At 43.8% G+C, this 17374-nt stretch overlaps 1 protein-coding gene across 1 annotated transcript in view; it reads left to right on the forward strand.

The window, feature by feature from the left end:
• LOC144798394 (cysteine-rich venom protein tigrin-like) overlaps nucleotides 1-17374 on the forward strand; it is a 396128-nt gene that overhangs the window by 272025 nt on the left and 106729 nt on the right. Inside the window, exon 6 of the mRNA XM_078669247.1 lies at nucleotides 10479-10502. Within this exon, the coding sequence (XP_078525373.1) occupies nucleotides 10479-10502 (24 nt within the window). The remainder of the gene's footprint in view (nucleotides 1-10478; nucleotides 10503-17374) is intronic.

Below are 17374 nucleotides of genomic sequence, written 5' to 3' on the forward strand. Positions count from 1 at the left end.
ACAACCGGTAAAACAGAGAAAGAAAGATGGAAATAGCAATAAAGAGACAAAAGACATAAAAACGTAGAAAATAAAAATTGAAGCAATAGTAATAACATTAACAGGAGCATAGGACATGCGTACAGTAGGAATTAAATTAATAGAAAGAAAGAAAATATATTAAAGAAAAAGGGCAAAACATAAAAAGGCACAGGAAAAAACTGAGCAAGAAAAAGAATAAATAGAGTAAGATGAGAAGTAAAGATTTAAAAACGTAATAACGAGTAAGGAAAAGACAGAAGTATTGGCAGAGGAAAGAGAAATAGGAAATAAAGACTAATTCTCCTCCTAAATTACCACATCGCAAAAGAAAAAAGAGATAGAAGGAATTTAACAGAAAGAAGAAACGGCACCCAAAATAAACTAAAAACGGCAGAAATAAATCACAAAAGGCAAAGGTGAAACAAAGGCCAAAACAGAGCGAAGGTCATGGAGGCAGAAACTGTTGTTAAGGGAAACGGAGGGATGAAGGAACAGACAGAGAACAACAGAGCAAAGTAGGAGAGAACATGAACAAATGCAAACCAACCTTAAATATTGAGGCAGGGAAAGATGGGAACCGCAAGTGTGACAGAAAAAGACAGGCACATTTGAATCTGGAGTTTATTTATTTATTATAATAATTGTGACCTAATTGTGTCGTAGGTGGTAAAAGGGATGCACAGAAGCCACTTTTGTTAAATATTACTAATTAGTACAACCCCGCGATGCCACACGTTAGCCGAGAGAGAGACGCCACCTACCCACTCCTTCCCTCCGTTGCTATGGTATTTATTCTTTACCTGCTACTCTGTAAACCTACCGCAGTAGTTTTCGCGTATTGGTGTCCAACTTAGGTCCAGGAGGGCCAGTCCATGCCGATGTTTTAAGATACCCACTGATTCTGTGGATGACTTCCATTTATATTAGATTTATATAAATGTGTCTTTTCTGAATATCCTGAAAATCCGAATTTACAGGTTAGCACCTGTTGCCAAAATCTGTGTGACACAAGGATGGTTACGATGAACTAGGGCCGGCTCCGTCATTTATTATTTCATGGTTGATGAAATGAGCACCGTAGGATTAGGTGTCACTTGGGCACCAAGGGGCAGCGCTGCTTGTGCTGCGCATTTTATAAGGACCTGCGCTTTATTTCCGATTACGTGGGACATGTTGGTTGGCTTTTTTGCTTTGGAAGACGCAAGGAGGTATAGATAAAAGACTAATCGATGAAAGGCTAGAATATCTATATTAAAAAGGTAGACATAAAACAACACATATGGTGTGGATGAACATCAGAGCTACAAGGGAAGAAGCAGAACGCTCTGGGGAAGTGGGCGTGTGAGGAAGTGCCCTTGAAAGAAGGCCAAGGTAATTTGAGGTGAAGTGCCTGCCAGCTGCCGGAATCTGTGGGATTTGCGGGGACTCTAGCGTCTTTGGGTATGAGTAGAAATAAACTTGCTTGAAAACGAGGAAAAAATGGCCACGGTGGGGTTATTCAAGGGGTGTAGGTACTCTCTCTTTTAAAATAATGAAGTGCAGCCAGTATTCAGTTCCAGAGAGTGCCTGCACATTTAAAGCACTGAAAATAACTGAGAGCAAAAATGCTGCTGAGTTACAACTCTCACCAAATTGTCACCCACAAAGCAACGACACCTGAAATATATACATATACGCTCTAAAACATATACGTTCTAATACATATAAGTTCTATTTATTTTATAGGGGTGAGGAAGGTCAAGTCCCTTTTTAGGGCTCGGCGACGGCACCACTTCGTTAGAAGTGGGGCGGAGCTGCGAGCTCCTATTCTTACGGCATTCAGACTCGTGCTGGAAAAATTCCTCTGTGCGCGAGCTTTTGCAGTGCTTTATTTTACCATCTGCATGGTGATTGGTCCTTGCGGTGCCTTCTTTCTAGTAGCCTTATCTCAATAGGCCATGTGTAATTTTCGTTTTGCACTTCCTGCATTTTGTGTGCGGTTTCGCGCACGGCAGTCCATTAATTTTAATTAGGAGCTGTCAGGGTGCCGCGATCACGGCGGAGATAATTGAAAACATATGCCTGCAGTGGCGCGCGCGCGAGGCCGAGAGCTGAGCACGATGACTCCATGCCACAGTGTAAGAAAGCGTCCGCATCAAAGGAAAGTGTAAAACCTTTAAAAAAAAAAAAGTGAAAAAGCGAGAAGTTTCCTGTAGCTTCAAGGCCAGTCACTGCATAAGGCTGTTTCCAGCCCTCCGCCTCCTGGCAAAGTACCCTGAGACTTCAATAAAGCCTTGCCGCTTGTTATTTGGTTTTAATGCATACTGTTGTTGGCTGCGCCAGGGAAGAAATTGTTTGACGAGAGGGTTTATGGAAGACGTCGCAGGCATGTTTTCATTTTGACGAACACATGCAGGGCAATCTGCAATGCGTGACACAGCGAAATCGCTGCTTTGTGGAAGGCAGTTGACGGGATATTTTCGCTGCCTGACCGCGGAGGTTGCTGGAGCTGCGAGGAAGGTCTCCCGTGGCTGCAGAGTCGATAACAACAGCGCAAGGGATGAGTGCAGAGTGACAGTGAGTGCAGAGTGAGTGCAGAGTGACAGTGAGTGCAGTGTGAGTGCAGAGTGCAGAGTGAGTGCAGAGTGAGTGCAGAGTGACAGTGAGTGCAGAGTGAGTGCAGAGTGACAGTGAGTGCAGAGTGAGTGCAGAGTGACAGTGAGTGCAGAGTGCGTGCAGAGACAGTGAGTGCAGAGTGAGTGCAGAGTGACAGTGAGTTCAGAGAGAGTGCAGAGTGACAGTGAGTGCAGAGTGAGTGCAGAGTGACAGTGAGTGCAGCGTGTGTGCAGAGACAGTGAGTGCAGAGTGAGTGCAGAGTGACAGTGAGTGCAGAGTGAGTGCAGAGTGACAGTGAGTGCAGAGTGAGTGCAGAGTGACAGTGAGTGCAGAGTGAGTGCAGAGTGACAGTGAGTGCAGAGTGACAGTGAGTGCAGAGTGCGTGCAGAGACAGTGAGTGCAGAGTGAGTGCAGAGTGACAGTGAGTTCAGAGAGAGTGCAGAGTGACAGTGAGTGCAGAGTGAGTGCAGTGACAGTGAGTGAAGAGTGAGTGCAGAGTGACAGTGAGTGCAGAGTGAGTGCAGAGTGACAGTGAGTGCAGCGTGTGTGCAGAGACAGTGAGTGCAGAGTGAGTGCAGAGTGACAGTGAGTTCAGAGTGAGTGCAGAGTGACAGTGAGTTCAGAGTGAGTGCAGAGTGACAGTGAGTGCAGAGTGAGTGCATAGTGACAGTGAGTGCAGAGTGAGTGCAGAGACAGTGAGTGCAGAGTGAGTGCAGAGTGACAGTGAGTGCAGAGTGAGTGCAGAGTGACAGTGAGTTCAGAGTGAGTGCAGTGACAGTGAGTGAAGAGTGAGTGCAGAGTGACAGTGAGTGCAGAGTGAGTGCAGAGTGACAGTGAGTACAGAGTGAGTGCAGAGACACTGAGTGCAGAGTGACTGCAGAGTGAGTGCAGAGTGACTGCAGAGTGACAGTGAGTGCAGAGTGAGTGCAGAGTGACAGTGAGTACAGAGTGACAGTGAGTGCAGAGTGACAGTGAGTGCAGAGTGAGTGCAGAGTGACAGTGAGTGAAGAGTGAGTGCAGAGACAGTGAGTGCAGAGTGAGTGCAGAGTGACAGTGAGTGCAGAGTGAGTGTGACTGCAGAGTAACAGTGACTGCAGAGTGACAGTGACTGCAGTGTGTGAGTGTGCAGGGTGAACAGTGTGTAAGTGTGCAGGGTGCACATTGTGTGAGTGTGCAAGATGAGTGTGCAGGATGAACAGTGTGTGACTATGCAGGGTGAACAGTGTGAGTGTGCAGTGTGAGCAGTGTGTGAATGTGTAGGGGCAGTGTGTGAGTGTGCAGGAAACAAACACTCAAAGTAAGTCCACCACACACATACATAACACCACACACATAAGACCACACACACACCATACACACACATACACCACACACACCACACACACACCATATACACACCACACACACATACACGACACACACATACCACACACACACACCACACACACACCAGTCTCTCACCACCACACACTCATTACCATTCACCACAACACACTCACTACCACACACTCACCCCCACAGACTCACCCCCACGGACTCATCCCCACAGACTCACCACCACACACTCATCACTACAAACACAACCACACACACAACAACACAACACCAGCCGTCAGTGCACGCTTTCACCAGGGCCAAACACCACCAGCCATCAATGCACTCTTTCACCAAGCACAAACATCATCAGGCGTACAACACCAGCCAGCCGTCAGTGCATCCTTTTACAAGGCGCACTCACCAGCAACCGTCAGTGCACGCTTTCACCAAACACACACACCATCAGCCATCTGTGCACGCTTTTACCAAAGCACACACCCACCAGCCGTCAGTACACCCTTCCACCAGGCACACACACCTCCAGCCGCGAGTGCACTCTTCCACCAAGCACACACCACCAGCCATCAGTGCACGCATCAATTGTTAACGCATCCACAATTAACTATTTTAGCAATCGCAGTATGGTACACTTTACTTTTAAACATATTCATCTAAAGCACAGCATGCCACCATTGCTAAAATTACAATCCAACCCACATAATTCCACTACACACCACATGCACAATGCCATTAGCTCAAACTCAAATACATCCGAGCCCGATTCATTTCTAATGCTTGTTACTTTATTACTAATTCAACCAAGTCGGGTCTGACAAGGCGTTTTATGTGGAGATAGCCTTTTACATTCACTAGCATTTTTTTATTTTTGTGCTGTTCCGTTCACTACACTGCAAGATGGTGCTCAAACTTAGCTTTTTCTTCATAAGAACATACCCACCTTTGTTTGTTTGCACACTTAAGATGACGTCTTAATCCCATCACTTTTCCGCAAACACCTGCATAGATGTTACCTAAACTACCAAGTAAAGCTGTTGACCCCACTTCTTGCCGATTTCCTTTTTAAACCTTTATCTCGGTTGCGTCTGTAAGCCAACAGAACAAGCCCAGGAGCTCTATCTTCTCTCGGCGCCAGGCAAGCATGATAATGCACAGATATCTATTGGATTCAACAAAACCAGATTTCCGAATGAGTTCCTTTTCATGATCAGGAGGATAGCAAGATCAGATTACCTCGCGCTAGCTCCGCACTGAAAATTAAATGCTCATTGTTTTTTAACTTTTAAAACTGCTCTGAATTTATTTGCATTTTACCTGCTTGTTCTCCTGTTCTTTTGTTGGCACTCCCCGGTCCACCGCAGCAATCTCATGCTGTTTGTGTGGCGGGAGGTACAGCTGCATCCACTTCCTGGTGAGCACTCTCTGATCGGCCATCGTGGCAGGGTGACGCTCTAGTGCGTCACCAGTAGCAGGAGATTTAAACTCAGTTTGGAAGCGACGCGCATAGGATAGCGAGATAAGATTACCTCGCGTTAGCTCCGCACTGAAAATTAAATGCTCATTGTTTTTTAACTTTTAAAACTGCTCTGAATTTATTTGCATTTTACCTGCTTGTTCTCCTGTTCTATTGTTGGCACTCCCCGGTCCACCGCAGCAATCTCGTGCTGTTTGTGTGGAGGGAGGTACAGCTGCATCCACTTCCTGGTGAGCACTCTCTGAGCGGCCATCGTGGCAGGGTGACGCTCTAGTGCTTCACCAGTAGCTATCCATATAAATATCAACATGGGGCTAACGCGCAGCGGACGCGCGCAACGGGCGCGCCAAAGGCAAGCCCGTCTGCACCCGGCCGCGCCTGGCCGCGCTCGGCCAGGCCCAGGGGCCACGGACTATGGCCAAATCACCTAGAAAATTAAAATCATTAAGACCACCGGCAGAATCTTGTCCTCCTCTGGATTCCATTACACACCATCGTATCTCCACCAACGGTATCTCAAAACTCCAATCAGAGCACACTCCTGCTGCTTCTAACCTACATTCCCCTGCCTTCATTAACCCTACCACTAATACGCAAATGGTGCTCTGCTGTATTTACCTTAATACACGCTCTCTGGCAAAACATCAACTCGATATTTTTTGTATTACTCACCACTGATAAACCTGATATTTTATTAATTACTGAAACATGGTGAACCCAGGATTCATTGCCCGACATCTTAGCAGCACTCCCCTCAGACTACTACATTCTGTCGGCCAACCGTCGACCAGGAAAACTGGGTGGTGGGTTGGCAGCAATAATTCATAAAAATCATAAATTCAGTGCCTTGGCACCCCTTACCCTTCCGGAGGTCGAGAATTTAGTCATCAAACTTGACACAGACACGGGGTCTCTGGCACTAGTACTCATTTATCGTCCCCCGCAAGCTATGCCCACTTTTCCTATGGCCCTGGGGGAGCAGATGGCCGCCCTAGTAGTAAACCATGCCAAGGTTCTCCTAATTGGAAAACTGAACTACTGGTTTAACGATGTCTTGGGTGGCCCTCATGCGGCCGAACTCTCCGAGCTCCTTCTGAATCTGAATATGGCCCAGCATGTATACTCCCCGACTCACGAAAAGGGACATACTCTTGACCAAGTTTGGCCCCATAATCTCCGACTCTCGTCGCCCACAATTGTACCATGTATATGGTCAGACCACCATCTGATCCAGTTCACTACCATTATTAATGGCTACATCAAGTTCATGCCCCGGAAGGGTGGTGTGACTAGGAGATGGAAAATCCTAAATACGGAGTATCTTGTCAATACTTTGACGAGCTCTCTACCCACTTTTTGTCCAGATGTCAATCTTATGGAAGGAAAGATCTCCGAGTGGTTATCATTGGCCAGCAACACTCACGTTCCACCCGTCAAATTCTCCCGCACACGTCACGCGGACGCCCACAAATGGTTTACCTTAGACCTCAAAAAACAAAAGCTTGCGCTGCTCCAAAAAGAGAGGAAATGGAGATTAAACTACCCCATTAAAGACAAGGAGCAATTCTCTACAGCTCGCAGAGAATATAAAAAAATCATTTTGAAGACCAAAGCGGCCCATTTTTCTACAAAAATTTTAAACTCTCGTAACAAATCCAAAGAAATCTTTAGGATAGTAAATGATTTATGTAATGATGAGAGAACTTCACCCACCCAGGCCCCTACCCAAGAGCTGTGCAACTCCCTGAACAACTTTTTCATGGATAAAATCTCTTCCATTAAAGACAGCCTCCCTAATTCTTCCAGTTGGGAACCACAGGATGATATTTCTAACAATCATTCCACTCTAGACGCCCTTCAGCCAATTTGCCCTAAAATACTTGTGGAGTTAATGAACCGTGTTAACTCCGGGTCTCCTAATGAAAGCTGTCCACCACATGTTTTAAAAGAGGTATTCTCCACACTCCCTCAGAGAGTACTACCTCTCCTTAATGAGTCTCTTGCTCAAGGCAAGGTTCCCAGCGCCTTTAAGAACGCGACGGTCGTTCCCCTTATAAAAAAAACAGGGGCAGACCCCACAAACCCCTCTAACTACCGCCTCATCTCCCTTCTTCCCTTTATGGCCAAAATAATGGAGGCCCATGTGTCTAGGTGTCTCTCGAATTTCATAGAACTAAGAGATAATGAGTCTCTTGCTCAAGGCAAGGTTCCCAGCGCCTTTAAGAACGCGACGGTCAATCCCCTTATAAAAAAAACAGGGGCAGATGACACAAACCCCTCTAACTACCGCCCCATCTCCCTTCTTCCCTTTATGGCCAAAATATTGGAGGCCCATGTGTCTAGGTGTCTCTCGAATTTCATAGAAATGTTCTGATTATCTAGAACCCAATCAAGCCGGTTTCCGCCCGGCGCAGAGGCTGTCATCCTTGCAGTCCTGGACACCCTTAGAGCAAACACTGATAGGGGTGACCATCAGGCTCTGGTGCTCCTAGATCTGTCGGCCGCTTTCGACACGGTCGATCCTAACATCTTGCTGAACCGTGTCGAGCAGTCTGGCCTGCGAGGTCCTGCACTCAGATGGATAGAATCTTTCCTGGCCGACCGGGCTCAATCAGTCAGGCTTGGAACTTTTACGGCTCCTAAACTCACCTCCACTTGTAGTGTTCCCCAGGGCTCGTCTCCATCACCGTTATTGTTTAATTTATATCTTAGACTCTTGATTCATTCTTTAAAAAATAGGAAGATCACCATATTCAATTATGCGGATGACCTTCAGTTTATAATCCCACTTGGCTCCTCAAACGCCGCGGCTGAGTTTCAGGCGACCATGTCCCATATCCAGCGTTGGGTGGACCTGAACCACCTGAAGCTCAATCCAGGCAAGACAGATCTAGTGTTGCCTGGGAAGAGCGAGATCAGCTGGGGCCCACACTATTGGCCGCCGGACCTGGGGTCTCCGCGTATTCCTTCCCCCTCGGTGAAAAGCCTAGGGGTTATTCTTAATGCTGATCTTTCGCTCAAAGGGCAAGTGGGAGCAGTGATCTCTTCCAGTTTTTTTCAACTACGGAAAATGAAGAAAATCACCCACCTGCTGACACATTCAGCTCTTATACAGGTGGTGATAGCCCTGGTACTTTCGGGGCTCGACTTCTCGAACGCAATTTACCTTGGCCTGCCAGCAAGTCTATTAAAACGATTACAGATTGTCCAGAACCAGGCAGCAAGACAAATTTTTAAACAGCCTAAATGGCAGTCAGTCAGACCGGGATTGATGAAACTGCACTGGCTACCGATGGCCCAACGGGCAGCCTTTAATACGGGATGTCTAGCCTTCAAGGCCCTGCACGGCAATGACCGTAGATTCATTAAAGACATGATCACTAAATACGAACCCACGTGCAACTTACGCTCAGCCCATCTTCAGCTGGTAACAATTACTTCATTCAAACAGAAACGGCAAGGAGGATGCTGTTTCTCGTACCTAACCCCCAGTTTCTGGAACTCTCTTCCCTTGACACTCAGGAGCTGCGATAATCTTATGGTCTTCAGGAAAGCCCTGAAGACTTGGCTGTTTGAGCAAGCCTAGGCTTAGGTCCTTTGTCAACTCCCCTCAGACTTAGCGCCATGAAGCCTACGGGTGTCCGCGCGCTCTATAGGTTGTTATTAACATAACATAACATCACTTGTTGATACCAATAGCATTAGAGTCCTGCAACAATGACCTACACTTCTCTAAATTTGATTTAATTGATCTAACAGTGTTTTTGTTTGAGCTGTAGTTTGGTAACTTTAAATCATCAGATTGCACTGCCGGGTTCACTTGCTATTTTATCCATTGTGTTGTGAGTAACTGTTGACCACACATGCACTTTGAGTCTTGAGAATTAGAGCTTCTACTGTTTTGTAAATTGTGTATTTAATTTCTACCCACTTGTCACTCACTGGCTTAAATCAGTATAATATTCCCAAAACTGCGTGTATTATTGTTTATGATTTCTGAGCTAATATGAAATGTGTGTGGTTATTAATTCGGAAGAAACCTATTGAATCAATTATTTCTGAACAGTCTTGGATCCTCACCTTATAGAAATGTTTTGATTATTGATTAAACAAGGTCTCTGATGAAGGTATGCATCACTCATGCAAAGCATACTGTCCAGTTAGTCTGGTTAAATTCCCTGCTTTAATGTAAAATTGTTAAAAACACAGAGATCTTGTATTTATAAATAAAACTACCGATGATATTGGAATCAAAATGTGTCTATAGTGTTTGTTCACCATAAAATATTAAAGGTAAGGCCATACGACCTTTAGGCTGTGGACACATTCTTGGAAGTTTATTGAATCTCTTTTTGAAATGTATGTGAGGCAATGATTGGTAGCCTTTCTCAGTAGTGCACCAAGAATCTAAATATTTATTAACATCTCATGAAAGGGAAAATAAAAGGTGTGTTTTAAAACAGACTGTTAGCTATTCACTCATTCCCAATTTTACATGTTCATCGTTGTTCCCTTCTTTGAGGAACAAATGTTTGCTGTTCTGCTTTTATAGAATGTTTGGCCATTTGTTTGTCTCAGGTGTTGGCTATTCAAGACTAAGAAAGTTCAACCGTATTTGACCCATTTGAAGATGCGATTGACCCAGAAATGTAAACAAATTGAAACGGAAATGTCTCCTGTATCTGCAAGATGGGCAGATCCATGCCAAATTTTCTGAATGTCCACGCAAGATAAATGTACATACAATGATCTAAATAAAAATAATTTCCCTTTTTAGTGGTGGTCTTGATATTGGCCCCCTTATCACTATATTGGTTGCCTATAATTCAGTAAGACATTTTAATGGTGATTAGTCAAAACTAACACATTACGATAGTCTGTCCATTAACTACTGATTATCCAAATAATTTCAGGGTGGTATCTTTTCGATATATTGGTGTATCAGTGCACCAATTGTTTTGCATGTATATGTAAAATACAACTCATTTCAAATACCTTTATAAGGGATTTTCTTCATCAATGATTTATTTTTTTGCCTTCTTCTCCCCCACAGTTAAGTGTAATGATCAAGACTGCGGTAAGAGCAAATTAATAATTTAAAATGTTAATAGTAACAGTAGTAAAAGAGCTCAATCACAATGTGAAAATGTTTTAACACATTAGTACATATTGAGGAAAAGAATGTAGATTTCAGGTCAACCCATTTGGGAGGAAAGTATTTTTATTAAGGAGTGTCTATTAGGAATACATTTTGTTATTTCTGGAAGAAAAGTAAAGTTGCAGATGCTTCACCCCTTTACTCTATAAATAGCTGAAATAAAAAGGACAGTAGTTGTATAACGCAAGGAATCTCTGTTGCAGATCCCCCAAAAACATATATTTGAAGAAGAAAAATTAGAATAGTGGCCAACAGTAGAAAGATGCTGCCAAGATTTTGTTTGCAATACTTATGACTTTACTTTCCTATTTGCTGACGATTGAATCCAACCAACTTTCCACCACTTTATTTAGCTCAACTGCGCCAATGCAAAAAAAAGAATAACCAAATTGAAATCAGTCTTGCCACCTCTTACATAGCCAATAGCCACTGGGCCACATTGCTAATGAGGTGCTATGTAGAGAATAATACTGTTTTTATCTAGAACTTCATACAGCAGTCTCGTTGTCTCTTAAATGCTGTAAATGAGAGGTACTGCTATTACCCAATTTAGTGAAATTCTGTTTAGTGTCCGCGAAGGATGAATGTCTGAGTTTGTTTATCTTTCATTTGAACTTGTGACCTGTATATCAGAGCAGATGTCAGCAGCACGCATTGAACTCACTAAAGAATCTTGAGGATTGTCAAAACCCCTGCTACTCTTGTATTTATTAGCAAGCTGTAGCTTGAGTCACATAGTAGTGTGAGTAGGTAAACCTACATTTGGATACCCGGTAACAATGTAAGATACAAAAGACATGCCAGCACGCTATGAGGATAGTTACAACATTGCTTCCTGGCTACTGTGGACAAACCCATTGAGCAACATTTTATCTCCGTCTGCAGTCCAACTGTACCTTTATGAGAAAAGATCACTGTTTGTCAATCACTTTGGCCTGCCCATAATCAGCTGTTTGCCTGAACCGCATGTCCCCGTTATACCCACCCAGGGCAGCAAGCCTTTCCAATTCATCCATGCCTCAAAGCACTTCATCAGTGAGAGGCTGAAAATGACATTCAAGGATACCTTCTTCTGGATAGCTGCTCCAGCTTACAGGTAGAAAACAAAAGTAAAATTGTGATGTGAATTCTTGTGCCTTCAGGTCATGGAAACAATGCATACGAAGATAGCAGACCTCCCTATACATAACAGTTCTGAACTCCTGATGAACAATATTGTATTGTATTGTAATTGCATTTATATAGCGCTTACTACCCCTGACGCGGCGTCGAAGCGCTTTTTCGGCGGGTAGCACGCTACTCCGGGACCCATAGAGGATTAGTGTTGAATTAGTATAGTGAAACATGCAAGTACATTTTAAGTGGTGGATAGGTTAGTCAGTTATTTGGATTTGGAATGATAGCAGAAGGATAGAGTAGGACAAAGGTTTGTATTTATTTATCGCTCGCTTGTTGACGCTTGCTATTCAGGGAGCCTATAAAGGATTAGTGGTGAATTAATATGGTGAAATATGAAGTAATTTCAGTGGTGGATATTAGTCTGTTACTTGGAGTGAGAAGGATAGCGGATGGATAAAAGGGGAAGAAAGATTTGCATTCATATAGCACTTGTTACCCCTGATGGGTGTTGAAACGCTTTTCTGGCGAGTAGCACTCCACTCCGAACCCATAAAGGATTAGTGTTGAAAATTAGTATAGTATAAATATGAAGTAATTTGAGTAGTAGATATGTTATTCAGTTATTTGGGCAGTATATTAGTATAGTTGAATATGGAATATGGAATTTGAGAAGTGAACATGTTAGTCTGTTAATTTTGATTAAAAAAGGATAGTGGAGGGATAAAAGAGTGAAGGATTTTTTTAAGTCTTAGCAGTAGGAAGAGGCTTTTGGATGAGTAAAAAGGAGTTTTGGAGCGAAGGAGTCAGAGGGGAGAGTTTAGAAATGTTTGTTTTAGGGGATCAGTGTAGTAAAAAGAGGTGTCAGATGATGCAAGGAGGTGTAGAGCAGGAGAGAGTCTAGAAAAGGTTATTTTGGCGATCATAGTAGTAGGTGTATGGGGTTTGGGATAAATGAGAGAGTGGATGTAGAGGATATATTGATAGATCTATAGGATGAGAGATAGGGTAGTGCATTAGAAGGAGTAGTAGAAAGAAGTTTGAGATGAGTCAGAAGGTTGGGCTAGAAGATATATTGAGCGAAGTATAGGCTGAGAAATAGGCTTGTGCATTGGAAATGCTAAATTAGAAGAAAGTGATAAATATATAGATCCATAAGTACATTGAAAGTATATTTATTATTTTATTTAGTAGTTTTGTATAGCGCTAGCTAGACCAGAAGGTATCAGAGCGCTTCACAACATGTAAATCGTATACAATAGTTAGCAAATGTTCAACTGTACAGAATAGGTCATCTAACTGATTGGTCCCAGGTGGAATCTTGAGTTGAGACCTTGATGATCGTCTCGAAGTTTTAGAAAAAATTGGAGAGACAATGGAGGTGGTCTGGGGTCTGTCAGTTCCCTCGAGCACGGTCGAGGAAGAGGGCTTTGAGTAGTCTCTTGAATTTAGAGAACGAGGGTATTGTTCTGATGTGGGGAGGAATGGAGTTCCAGATTTTCGGAGCGTTACCAGCAAAGGATTTGGCTAAGGTTCTGTGCTTGCGAGTTTTCATGGGGATGAGCAGTAGAGAGTGGGAGCTCCTAAGGTTCCTGGACTGGCCTGCCCTGGTGAGCTTGGCTGCCAGGTATTCTGGTTTGCCTGTGTGCAGGGCTTTGTGGGTGATGCAGGCTGTTCTGAAATTGGCTCGCAACTCCACTGGGAGCCATCTGAGTTCTTTAAGGGCTGGAGAGATGTGCTCAAATGTCTTAATTCCGGAGACCATTCTCGCTGCTGCGTTGAGTGTCGTCTTCAAGGGGGCAAGGTGGGATTTTGCTGTCCCTGTCAGGGTTGCGATCCCGTAGTCTGTTCTGGAGAGGACTAATGCTTGGGTGGCTTGCTGAAGGTCCTTGGGGGGGGAGGAAGGGTTTTATTTTGTAAAGTAATTTTAGGTTGAGAAAGGCACTTTTGGCAGATTTTGAGATGTGTTTCTTCATGTCAAGTTTTGGGTCTAGGGTGATCCCTAGAGATTTCACCGAGTCTGCTAGAGAGAGGACGCCATTGAGGGCATCGATGGCTTTGAGCCATTCTTTGATTTGAGGGTTATCATCTTTGTTAGAAATGAGTAGTATTTCTGTCTTGTCTTGGTTTAGTTTCAGGTGATTGGTTGTGAGCCAGTCTTGTACCTCCTTGAGCGTATTGTTTAGTCTCTGGATGTCATTAATTGAGGTAGTTTCCAGATAGAGCTGAGTGTCGTCCGCATATAGATGAAATGGGATATTGGATTTTCTGAGTAGAGAGGTGAGGGGTTCGATGTAGATATTGAAGAGCTGAAGGGAGAGTACAGACCCTTGAGGAACGCCTCTGATGACCGGATGAAGGTCGGATTCGAAGTTTTTGATTTTTATTCTCTGTGATCGGTTGTGAAGAAAGGAGGAGAACCATTGGAGGACTGTCTCTTGTAAACCGACTCTGTCTTGAAGAACCCTTAGGAGCAGGTTGTGGTTGACTGTATCGAATGCAGTCGATAGGTCTAGGAGGACGAGAAGGCAGCAATGATCGGAGTCGAGTGACTTGAGTAGGTCATCTATGACGTTGAGGATTGCAGATTCAGTACTACATCCCTTTCTGAATCCCGATTGATGGGGATCTAGAAATTTGATGTTTTCAAGGTGAAGGGTTAGCTGGGGGAGCACGCATCTTTCCATGATTTTGGCCAAAAATGGAAGGTTCGAGACCGGTCTGAAATTGTTCAGATCTTCTGTGTCTAGACCTGGTTTTTTTAATAGTGGTGTGACTTGCCCTACCTTGAGGCAGTCTGGAACAGATCCAGAGCTCAAGGAGCTATTGATAATCTTGCACCATAATGGAGCTAGGACTCGCTTTAGGTCTTTTGTCAGGAGAGGCGGAAGTTGGTCCAGGGCGTGAGCTGAGGGTTTGGCCTTGGAGATTAGATTTACTATCTCTGCTTCCTGGATGGGAGTGAATGATGACCACTGTTGTGGAGATTTCATGGAAGCGTTGACAAGGGTTTTGGGCATATTGTTCTCCTTGAGAGAGAAGGGGTTTAAGCCCAATGCGAGGTCAATCTTGGCAATTTTGTCGTTGAAGAAGGTTGCGAAGCTGTTGCACCTAGCTTTAGATGCTTGAGTTAAGGAAGGAGTGGGTTTGGAGGTATGATATATATAGATACATAAAGGAAGTAAGTATATTTAGATTAAATATATTGATAGAGGCACAGGATAAGAAATAGGGTAGTGCATTGTATATGCTTTTTCAGCAGAAAAGTAACAGACACACAGATCCAAGTACATGGAAGGTACATAGATGTACAATGGAAGTATGTACATGTAGACCAAAGATGATTTTTATTTATTGATGAATATTATTATTATTATTTTTTTTTCTTCTCTTAACGACATAATTGTTTTACATGTTTTATAAAGTAATACACAAAGATAGGTGCATATCTATAGTGAAACCAAATGCTTATATACAGAGGGATATGCTGTAAATTTCTATTTCCGTATGGTGCTTATGTGGGGAAGAGCCAGATCTTGAGTAGTTTTCTGAAGATAAGGTGGTTGTCGGTGGATCTGATGTTGGGGGGTAAAGGGTTCCATACTTTGGCTGCTTGAACAGAGAAGGATGTGCCACCCATGGTTTTTTTCTTGTATAGTGGGATTTTGAGGCGAGATGCTCCTTTAGAGCGTAGGTTCCTTTGTTGAATGTGTTTGGTGATTTTATTCCTGATGAAGGGTGGTCCTATTTCATGTATTGCTTTGTGGGTGATACAAAGCAGCTTGAACGTGGATCTTCTGGCAACCGGTAACCAATGCAGGGCTTTCAAGGCAGGGGAGATGTTGTCTCGTGGTTTGATATGCAAGAGTAGTCTGGCAGCTGAGTTCTGAATCCGTTGTAGTCTTTTCATGGTTGTTAAAGGTGATCCATGGTAGATAGAACAATGGAGATGGTAGCTTGGACCTTGTGTGGAAATCCCAAATGAGGGAAAATTTGTCGCAGCGTTTTTATAGTAGCAAAGCTTGATCTTGCTAGTTTATTCACTTGGACATTCATCGACAGCTTGGAGTCCATGGTCATTCCGAGGTTTCTTTACTTCCTTCGATACTTTAGGCAGTGATCCCAGTTCATCAGGCCATGCGGCAAGCGGGTTGTAATTTTTCCAATCGCCACACGTGAGTATTTCAGTTTTTGAAGCATTCAGTTTGAGATGGCTCCAAGTCATCCACTGATCCACGGCTCTGAGACAGCTGAAAATTGATGATTTTCCAATGTCTCTGGGGCATTCCAGTTGAAGGAGTATTTGCGTGTCATCTGCATAGTTGTTGCACGTGAGGTGAAATTTATTGATCAGTACTGGTAAAGACTTCATGTAGATGTTGAAAAGCATGGGCGGGATGATAGAACCTTGAGGGACCCCTGCTTTTGTGGAGTACGGTTTGGACGAGAAAGGTGGGGTGTGGATGACATTAGTTCTGTTTCGAAGGTAGGACGTGATCCAGTCTAGAGCAGTTCCCTCTATGCCGGCTTCATAAAGTCTTTGTTTCAGAGTGTCATGGTCAACCGTGTCAAAGGCAGCTGAGAGGTCCAAGAGGAGTAGCGCAGCAACCCCGTTGCGGTCAACTATATTCTTTAGGTCAACCTAGATGGCAAGGAGGGCGTATTCAGTGCCTCTTCCCGGACGGAATCCTGTTTGGAAATCTGAAAGTATGTCATTCACTTAAATGAATTGTGACATCTGGGCGAACGCTGCTCTTTCTATCAGTTTGCCCAGGAAAGGTCAATTTGTAATGGGTCTGTAGTTGTCGGGGTTCAGCGGGTCCAAGTTTGTTTTCTTCAGTAAAGGGCGTATGTATGACTTTTTGAGTTCTTCTGGAAATATTCCAGTAGTTAAGGAATCGTTGATGATTCTTCTTACTGGAATGGCAGCAGAGGTTGTTAAAAGAATTGTCTTGAAAGGTTGTGGCGGACAGGGGTCAGAAGGGCTGCCGGCAGGCCTGCTTGCTTTGACCAGGTCCATAAATTCATCGTGTAAGATGTGTTGGAAGGAACGGAGAGGCTTGATTAGAGCATTCTTGGATAGTTGTTTTGTACAAGGGTTAGTGCTGGTGCTTTGTTTCTGTTGTAAGTATGAGTCCAACGTTTCTGCTTTGTGAGTAATCTGAAAGCCACACAGCTTGAAGGTCAAATATTGGGTTGGTGTGGAAAATTGTATGGGTACAACCTTTCTGTCTGAATATTAGTTATGAGTCTGTTATGGGAACAACCTCCTACAATGGATGCCTTCATTACCATCACGTTGTCTTGGTGTGCTCTGTTGTGGGATGGCAAAGTACAACCTTGGTTCACTTCAGAGGCAGGAGACTGGTGGTTGAGTTTAGACATGGACTACTCCTTTGTGTCAGGGTCCTGTAGGCTGATGTGACTAATGGTTGCAACTTTAGGAACTAACTCTTAACAGCACGTAAATGCCACCCATAATGGTGCTTCATGGTCATTAAATGGGAAAACTATAAAAAAAAAAAATGATTACATTCGTGCAGTTACATACAATCTCAGTGCACAAATGTCAAAGTGGGATGTTATAATAGACCTTGATACAAAGCTTCAGTATTCTTCGTTCAAATATGTATTTTGCCTCCTCACCAATAAGGAAACATTTGCCACGCTCAGAG

The sequence above is a fragment of the Lissotriton helveticus genome, chromosome 12 (assembly GCF_964261635.1).
Source record: "Lissotriton helveticus chromosome 12, aLisHel1.1, whole genome shotgun sequence".
Lineage (NCBI taxonomy): Eukaryota > Metazoa > Chordata > Amphibia > Caudata > Salamandridae > Lissotriton > Lissotriton helveticus.